Here is a 10,155-nt window from a genome sequence, read left to right on the forward strand (position 1 = left end):
CATGACGTTCATCGCTTTTATAAACAAGAACTGCTGACGAATCAAATAAAGTATGAGTTAACCTATGTGGCCGTTAACAGAAAAGGTTACAACTTTCCCACCCAAGAATTCCTAAAGTAAACTATGTGATCCTACTATAAGGTGTATAATACCTAAACACAGCAGAAATAATATTAAATGCCAAAATATGTGCTTAACCCTATTGATCATTTTACCTCCACTCTGTGTATTCTTTGATTTCCGCGTCAATTAATATATATAATTTAATATCGTTTATAAATCATGAGCAAATGGCGTTTAAGTAATCTTGCGATTGACGCATTTTGTGATATACAGTAACAAAATTACATTGTCAAACAGGGGACTATCGGCTGTCCTAAGCACACGAATAAATGTTCCGGTCATGACGTTCGCCTGTCCTTGTTGATTCTAGGGAAGGCATTTTTTCCCTCTCGGCCCATCCAAACAGCCGGTACATACGCTTTGCTTACAGCTCCGCCCTTCTTTACGATAACTTAGAGGTTCGTGGTTATCCCGTTTGAATTAATTTGGGCAATATAATCTAATAAGAAACAAGCGCCGTCGTCAAAATGACGTGCGCGGGAAATCAGGATAATTTTGCAATCGGAAAAACTCATTCATCACACAGCATAGAGGTATGAGGGCAGGTAACCAACAAATTAACTTTGGCTGGCGTAATGATTTGGACGAGTTGATTGTTTTGCGGCAAATGAATCACACTCGAGTCTGAAAACTTGTTTCCTTCGAATTAGCCCCTCTTCTGCTGCACATTTCAGCAGACTAATTTCCCTCCTACACGATCCATAAATTTCAATTTATACCGAAAGTTTTCGACGCAGCTTGGACCGAAAGAGCACCGTTGTCCGTGGAAACTGAATACGTAATAAGCGCCGTGGTTCCGTATAAAACCGAACTCACTCACCCATTTGTAGCCCTTTAACAAGCAAGCGTGTTGAAGATAGCATCTGCAAAACGCTGACAAACATACCATCAGTATGCAAAGGTTTCCAGGTAAGCGTATTCTTATCATTGGCTTTTCTTAAAAGCTGGTGTCTTGTCAGAAAATCTTACTCCTCTTTATTGGAAGAGCAGAAAAAATCATGCTTCTATACCAAAAATAACATTCCATTAGTATTTGCACACGAAACTATTGATATATATCTTCAATTTTACTAAAATGCAGAAACTTTCAAATGATACATCTGCTTAATTAGCGTTACGCCAATTATGAAGGCACAGTAGGTGCCTTGCAACCGACTATAAACAGATGCTCTTTGGTATCAACCTATTTACGAGCAAATGTCACGTTTACATAGTGCAAATGTATATAGCTAACATCTCCTCAACATTACCAGCTTGTGATAGCAGACGCTAGTTTAGAATCAAACAAGTGTGCTACTGCCTTGACTTGGGCTTACAGATTCTAATGACACTTAAAGAAACCACTTGTTTTGTAGATGTATTTTCATAAAGGCATTTTTAAAAGGAAATCGAAGGCCATTATTTTATCCTACTTGACTGTTTACTATGCTTTAAAAGGCTTAGCATAGGATATAGTGATCTGTACTTTCACTGATGACTATCGATTTTTCTGAACTGAGAGAGCACAAGCATAAATGTTAATTGCTAAACAATGGATACGCTGAATTGCAAAATGGGGATAGGTAGTATCATTAAGCGTACAGAGAAAATTACTGAAATGGGTCATTGGCAGGAAATGAGAGGTTTATAGCAATCGGAATGATCAAATACATCAGTGTACTCACCGGGCAAGGATAAATTCCGGTGGTTTAATACTACGTATTGTAAATATCGTGCGAGAAAACTACTAGTATCATCAGTTCTAAACAACGTAATTTCAAAAGTAGTTCGCAAATGCTTCGGCGTGTAAAATGCAACATAACATAACATTTCAGTTTTTTATCAAGCATAACATGTGTAACTTCACGATGAGATTCATAGCCTTTCTCAACTTTTGGCGTTTTTTTGGAATTGTTACATACCTGCCTTGTATCAACTTCTCAGTCTCGTCACTGGCAATCTTTCATGAAAATGACGTATTGATGGAAAATAATTGACCTGGGCAACGTGTCGAATTCTCGTTTGTTTCGTCCAGAATCAAGGTTAAATAGTTTTGTACAAAGTGCGAATGTTTGTTTTCGCATTGTTATGTATGTGCATCGCACTTAACTTTGCCTCATTTTATTCATTACGATTTGTCGTCTGATTATCGTACCTGATTTAATTCACAACAGAATTATGAAGATTTTCCAATGATGTTTTCGGATTGCCATGGTGATTCGGTTGTTATCGTAAATTAGAGCAGACACACAGATACCTGCCACATTTTATTTTTTGAACCTCAGGGTATTTTAAAATATTAAGATCCCGTCCTACTGTACGTGAAATTTGTCGCTGTGAATCGAAATATTTCAGTTGGCAAACGATGTTTGATGTAAGAAATTGTCAATATTTAGGATGCAAAACAGACGGGAATGTAAAGAACATGAAATATATCCACATTTATTTTACTCTACGCACACTTCAAGAGTCAGCTTTAACAGATCCCTCATGTCACGTTCTGTACGCAAACCAATATATATATATATATATATATATATATATATATATATATATATATATATATATATATTATATATATATATATATATATATATATATGACTGTCTTCCCTTTCGCGTGAACTCAGTTTTTTTTTTTAGAAAAGCTGTTCATGGAAATTGTTTTTGCACTATACCTGCTGGAGACACATTTTTGAAAGGCTGTACTTGGTCTCAGAGGGGCGATCAAAAAACTGCTTACCCACCACGCAAACTTATAAGCAACTATCGCAAAAAATCATGCTGTTTTCTTACCAAAATTCTTCGTATTAGGGATTCTTAATTACTGAGTGTTGAGAGTATAATGGTATGACATCCGTTATGGTATCTAGCAATGATTTCAAGGGAATTAGTGGGATATTGTAAATTAAAAAAGTATTGCACAATTTATTGAATATTTGCGATCGTTACACATAGTTGACCTCGGCCAAAAACTTTACTATCAAGCCAAACAAATCTTGACAGCAGACGAAAAATTCAAAAAAATGTTTCAATGAAGTTCGTAAAATGTTTCGAATTCCAAACGCTTTTTCGAGTGACCGAAATTTATCTATTCACACCATATGGGCAAAGACACGAAAATATGCACTTTTACGGTTCTATGTACTTTGAAGTGCTTACTAGTACGTGTATTTGGTATATTACTATTATACTAAACAGTACAGCTCACAAAGTGACGGTCAGGTAAATTCACATAGTTTTGGTGAATTCAGCGACAGAAATTTTAAAAAAAATCTATAGAATCCACTAATGCATCGTGTTCAATGAGTGAAATGTCAAGAATTCGCTGTGCCTACCTTACCTTCGAACGAATAGGGGGTCGTTCAGTAATAACCAGAGAGTTTAGAAAAATAAAATTCTTTCACGTGTATACTGTCGAGGAATACCTCCACTAGAATGCCATTCTTACATAAACATACAATAAGAAAGGAAACTGTTTTGTTCTGGGAGGCAATGTCCGAGCTATTATCAAGTTCTTTGTCTAACACGTGTCTGAAATATATATATTTCGCGGCACCCAATGACGTATGTTACCGAGATTAAATGAAATGCAATATCATAAAGTGAGAATTTTTCCGGCAAGCATGCCCTATGTGTTCAGTCTTGAATGTAGTGAGTATTAATCTGCGAGCGATAGCCATTGAGAAATGGCGTTGCGCTAGTCTGAATATGTCTCAGATGCTGAGGCGGGTATTTCGCAGACGGATCTTGATTTCCAAAGGTGATTTTAATTTTCTGGCTTTTGGTATCGCTCGAGGGCTCTGATAGGCGTCGCTTTGTGCGCTGTGTAGTCCATACAGCAAAGTTGAGTGGTGCCCGGCTTTACAAAGACGGCTGGTAAGAAATCCGTTGCGTGCTTCTACGGCTGTTCTACAGGCTTAGTGTGAGTACCATTGTGGGCATCCCGAGGCGTTGAGAGCGAGAAGTAATCAGAAAGTATCGCTTACAATGCTGATACCGGTGATTTTGAATTAGTTGTAAAGCTTTTACAGTCTTTTTGCAAGGGACCGAAGTCGCGAGCACAATACGCTGCGCTTGGAAAATTGAAGAGGGCGGAATGTGCACGAATTTTTCAAGCAAAATTTCCTGCAGTACGCTGGTTTTACTTCTGCCTAAGTTAAAACTTTGCACCAAAGAATGTTCATGGTAAATGAACTATTGTTTTGCTTTGTTTTGCTCGTTTTGGCAGTCACATACACAAACTTCAGTTTTTACAGAATTCCGTGTCAACTGCTAGCACAATAAAGATGTCTAATTGAAAGCAGCCAGCACTGTTTTATTTGATCTATAAAGACACAATCGCCTCTCATCTTTAGTTAGGTCGGGAATTTACGTATACCTCTGACCCTTTTAAACGGGTTTGTTTAAAATAGCCGTATAGTTTTATGAGATTTTGCCTGATACATTGATGTTGATGCTTTTGATGTTGATTTTGTCGACAAGTTTAATTTCAAGGAGGCGAGAATCGCCTGGCCCTCTGCATGCTGTTTATTATTTACTGTGTGGTGCCGAGCAAAGAACGCAAAAACTCCACCAATTCTTTAAATTGTTTTCACGTACATAATGTTTGTGGTAACAGTACTTCTGGGAAAGAAACACAGAAAGTAAGAATTTTAAAAGAGTAAAAAAGAAAGCAACACGATTGGAACTTATTTATTGGGATAATTGGATCTTCATATTTTTCAAATTTCTCAAAAAGTGTTAGGTGCCAAGTAGATGAATGTTGCAATATAACAAATTACCCATAAAAAAGGGTGTAACTTAAAAAGAAAAGCAGATGAGCTTACATTTGCAAGTGAAAACGACCTTACTTCTCTATCCAATTATCCCAAATTAGTTCCAATCGTGTTCAGCAAAAATCTCCAAAATTCTGCCTTTAAAATGTCATTAATTGGCAAAGTGCGCAAAGGAGACAAATTTTCAGAAAAGGGAAGTTTTGAAAATCTCTTCATTTAGACATCAGAAATTACCTTGCATCGAGTGTTCAATTCAATGTTTAGTTTCTCCGAGTCGACAAGAAAAAAACAACTGCCTGTTCGAAATATTTCAAAAATATGGGAAAAATCGACCATAATTTTTGTAATATTTAATTTTCAAACAAGTATGCCGTTGAAAGTAATATTGTAGCCCTTGTTGTCAATGGCATGACACATGCTAAAATAACGACTTTCACTTTTTCTAAAAAGGTTTGATTAACTTAAGGAACAAAGCCGCCCTCCTTCGACAATATTAGCATTGCTTTTGTTTAGTGTTCACAGAGCAGATTATCCCTCTTCGTCGACGTCGCGATGGTATGGCAACATCTTTTGCGATAAGCAGGAAAAGCTGAAAATATGACCTTTTACCCGATTCAATAATGGAAATTATTTTTGTATTTTGACGAGAGGAATCGAAGCCTCCACGCTTAAAGTAGAATAAGCCTCGGGGACAGATATTTTGACTGTAAGACTTGCAATTGTGTTATGGTCTACCACTTGCGGGAACTCATTTAGAAGCTCTTGAAGTAAGGCTTTCACATGCTTATGACGATAGGAAATTTTATTCCCCTACCATAGAGATAACACAGGGATGGCGCCCATTTTGAACTAGGACTAAACTTTGCATGGTGACCTTCAATTTTTTAAGTGATTTTAAAGAGAAGGGTTGAAAGTTTGCCTGATGAAAATTTGAGCAAAAGTCTAAGAGGCGCGAGCTACATTGAGGCAAAACGCATTTATTCTTCCCATCGTCCCTTGGATTATTGTTCCTGAAAACAATGAAGTGATGTGTCGGCTTTGGAAATGTATTTGACCGCCACAAGAATCACAGCATAACCCAAAAGCTTAAATCTCAAATTATGTACAACGTAAGGTAAGGAAACCGTTTTGGATCAAATATAGAAATGTAAGAAAAACTAACCAGTGTTACACGAACATCAGCACATCACATGTGTGAGTTATGACTTGTTAGATTAATAGAATCCCACACCCCAACGGGTTGGGATGGAATGTCTCACACGAGTTGGGGAATTCTGTCTCACACGAGCCGAAGGCGAGTGTGAGACAGAATTCCCCAACGAGTGTGGGATTATTTTTCTCACGTCCCTCCAATATCTTAGAAAATTGCATTTTATTGTGGTAGGTTTATACTATCAAAAACCAGCACACGATTGCACTTGTTTCATTTGTATCATTCCGCAAAGAAAAATGAAGTTCCGTTCATTGATGAGCATATCAAACACGTTAACATGTGTATTACCGATATGGCAATTTTGTTTTGTTGGTCAGCCACAAAATTCTCCAGGTCATCTGAGGAAAATGTTGCGAAACAGCTCTGGTGGCCATCTGTTGATGACATTGCGTGAAAGCTGTCATCTGCTACAGCCTCGTGTGCAAATGGCTCGCTCATCGAAGTCTTTCGCTAACTGTATCGCTGTCAAGTCGGTTCCTCTCCAGAAAATATGTCGACGAGCGTAAATAGCCGATAGGTTTGTAATGGCCTGAATTCTCCCGTTACAACATAAAAGCGGTCATCCTCCGTGTATTTGATGCCGACGCCGCGCTGACCGTAATCAAATCTAGAACAACCTGTTCACTCTGCGGTTCAGTCGTCCGTCCCCTATAGTGCCAGTTGTACATTACGCGATGTTCTATTCGTCAAATAATTCGTACAGAGGACTAGGCGCTGAGCAGAATTGACCAATCAACATACGTTTCACATACGAGGTGTTCGGTCGCGCAACAATACAGAGTGTGAGAACAAATTGTTCTCACACTGTGTTCTCACACTCCCAGCGCACTGGGGACGTGAGAAGAAAACTTCTATTAATATCCGTGAAACAAAAAATTATTAAAAACTGATACCAACCTTACGGGCAGTCTGACTCTTGCATTAGGGAGTCAGACCAATCTAGCATACACTGTGATGGTGCCTCCTTGTCGTGTGTTGTGATAATTTTGTATTAAAGAGACACAAGAGTTTACAGATTTTCATCATATATTCGTGACGTCTGTTCTTGAAATCAAGTACATTAGTTCTCTTTACTAATTATCCCCCAAGTTTTGCTACAGTCTTGCAAACACACCGCACTGTGAACAATATGTTATGTTATAGTTGACAAGTGTAATTTATTCCAGACTAAATACAACAACAAATTATGACATCGATCATAAAACACATGCGGAGTGTTTGAAATTTGAAAACGGAGCACTCTTGTTTTCAGTATCGACAGGAGAATGTATTTAAGTTTAGTCTTGTGCTGTTTTGTTCAAGCAGCTAAACCGCAATATATATTCAGATTGTACAAAAACGCCGTAATTTTGTGAATTATGATTTGTAAATACAGTAGATTTTCGATCGGATTCGAACCAACAACGTACGGCAGCTAGTCACCTAGCGAAGACATCGCTATGAAAACCGCTCGGCCAAATCCCAAATTAACCGAGCTAAGGCGTCGCAATTTTTCTGACTGCGACCCCTCGACATGCTTCAGAGTTCATGAAGCACTTTCACTCACATACTCGCTATCACACATCGCACACAAACTTTATCAGCGCAATGAATACATCGCTTTACTTGGCGAAAGGCAGCCACGGGGACAATTCTGTCCCACCAGCAGAACTATCAACCCCGAGTAGAAAATACAGTCAGATTTTCGATGTGATCCGAACCAACAACGTACGGCACGTAGTCACAGTCAAGCTGGTAAATTAAGATTCAATGTATGTGCGTATACGTAACTTGTGTCACTCTTTACTTGTGATGAACAACTGGCGATGTGAATTTGAAAAAAGTGACACATTTCTCGACAACTGATCTTTCGCTTTTTTCCTGTCTGTATACCAGTCACTGTCGCTCTCTGCATCATCCTAGCATGCTTATTGGTGTCAATGAGCGAGGCAGCGTGCAGGAGTCGCTGGAAGGTGTTCACTATGGCATCTTGCAAGAGATCAGAACAGCCAAACGTCAAAGATTACTTAACAGAGTTCAGGATATTCGACTTAAACGACGACGGGGTCATTACCTTCGAAGAAGTCAACGCTCTTGAAGGCTTTCTCAAAGGAATGGATTTTAACGGTAATCTGTTCAACGGTCGCTTGACCTTTTAGATGTATCATCTACGATTTGTAATAAGACACATGTAATTGTTCAGCAAGCCTTCTCTCTGTTCATCTGTCTTCCTCTATGTTAATGTTGAAAAGAATAACCGAAACCAAAATTAATTTTCATGGGGTGCTGTCTTTAGCCCACTTGGCTGTTAATAAATAATCACAATACACAAGATGATCTTTCTTCATCCTGTCTTCATGTTTGCCCAGCACTAAGTATGTCTGTTTGTCTGTCTGTCTGCTTGTCTCTGCCTGCCTGTCTGCTCTGTCTTTCTGTCTGTCTGTCTCTGCCTCTGTCTCTACGTCTGTGTCGCTCTGCCTGTCTGTGTCTCTTACTCTCTTTGTCTGTCTCACTCTAAATCTGTGTCTCTCCGTCTGTCTGTCTGTCTGTCAGCCTCTCTCTCTCTCTCTCTCTCTCTCTCTCTCTCTCTCTCTCTCTCTCTCTCTCTCTCTCTCTCTCTCTCTCTCTCTCTCTCTCTCTCTCTCTCTCTCTCTCTCAGTAACTAGGCAGTTAAGTTTTACTTCCGAATAACACGTTCTTCCTACTTCTCTCATTTCAGGTGACCAGAAGGTGGTCCTCACCGAATACATAATGGATGCCGAGAAATCAGATACGAGTGCAATGGACGTGTAAATCATATCGGACTTTTGTAACTTTTCAAAGTCGACATACAAGAACCTAGTAGCTTAGACAGCCATGTTTCAAACCGTGCTTTGTTTTGCCTCTATGCAGCATTGATTGAGTAAAGTTACGGTTTTGTTGATAATTCGGTTGATATAGCCAATATTCTATTGTATGTTTAACCAATATTCTTATTTGATTAAGCATTTCAAATTAATGTATTTCCGGCCTTAACAGAGAAAGATCACAGCTCACAGGAGAAGGTAAATGTACCTTGAGAATCAAATCATTCTCATCGTGTATTATAAGATCTAGGAAAATCCCCCCTGTGCAGACACTAGATCTTTCAGTCCCTTAAGCCCTACTCCAAAATCTGTTGCATTATTCAGCGAAAGGACTTAGTGTTTTGCAAATTATTTAAAGTTTTATAATTTTGAGTCGCAAAATGCGGATAATTATAGTCTTTCATCAAAAATTGAAAAAGACGTTTAAAAGAAAAACGTAAGCACATGAATGTACAATCGTTTATTTTTTTCGTCGGCTGAAGCTTTGAGGTGGTACCTCACGGAATCTGAAAAAAAAGTTATTTTTGTGACTTTTAACGTAAACTTAACAATGTAGACTTTGTCATTGTTTACAATTTTATCTGGCTCTTCTTGTCTTTTGTAGCGCAAGTGGGACATGTTTTATCTACGATAGCGACACTGTTAATTTACTTTTTCAGATTGTCAAAATTCTGTATCCGTTACAATGTGTATTTTACACAACTGAACGATTTGTATATAATAAACACAAGGGCAACAGATGTTACAATGCGAGTATTTTTCTGGCAAAACAACGCAAATCTGAGCGATTTCGATCACCCCCTATGTTTTTCAAACGATAACAATCGCACGGCTCATGTTTTATCCAAGATGGTTCTCGGAGATGTAAAACTATATGTACCGGATAACGGTTTTCGGTACAATTAGTATAATGGGTCTACTTCTTTCTGTTTTAATGTATTTTTGAAAGTTGAGGGACTTGAATCATCATGATTGCTATCTACGCATACGTTTGACTATTTGCACAGGGAGTCCGCGTTTCCTCCACGTTCCCTGTTGTTCACGATGCTGCCATTCTAGCGTATCCTTGTACTGTGACTCTGCAATTTCGGATTTCCTTTGGAAGACGGCCTTGTGAGATTAATTTCAGGGATAATACCCACTATCTGCTGTAACCGATCAATCAGATACATTTCTTTCGGAGGGAACGGAACGTTTGAATGTCACCCGTTACCATGGAAACATTTTGACGTCACCGG

At 38.5% G+C, this 10,155-nt stretch overlaps 1 protein-coding gene across 1 annotated transcript; it reads left to right on the forward strand.

Annotated features, from left to right (window-relative positions):
• The first annotated feature begins 885 nt into the window (after positions 1 to 885).
• LOC139117181 (uncharacterized) lies at positions 886 to 9,665 on the forward strand. Its single transcript, XM_070680072.1, has 3 exons — positions 886 to 1,032; positions 7,968 to 8,198; positions 8,791 to 9,665. The coding sequence occupies exons 1-3, from the start codon at positions 1,017 to 1,019 to the stop codon at positions 8,862 to 8,864; spliced, it is 321 nt and encodes a 106-aa protein (XP_070536173.1). The 5' UTR covers positions 886 to 1,016; the 3' UTR covers positions 8,865 to 9,665.
• The last annotated feature ends 490 nt before the right edge of the window (positions 9,666 to 10,155 follow it).

The sequence above is a fragment of the Ptychodera flava genome, chromosome 18 (genome assembly GCF_041260155.1).
Source record: "Ptychodera flava strain L36383 chromosome 18, AS_Pfla_20210202, whole genome shotgun sequence".
Taxonomy (NCBI): Eukaryota; Metazoa; Hemichordata; class Enteropneusta; family Ptychoderidae; genus Ptychodera; species Ptychodera flava.

Bases quoted from the DNA above. Each gene is read 5' to 3' on its own strand.
- LOC139117181 (XM_070680072.1), top strand. The intron at 8,199-8,790 runs GTAATCTGTTCA...CTCTCATTTCAG, and splicing joins CAAAGGAATGGATTTTAACG to GTGACCAGAAGGTGGTCCTC.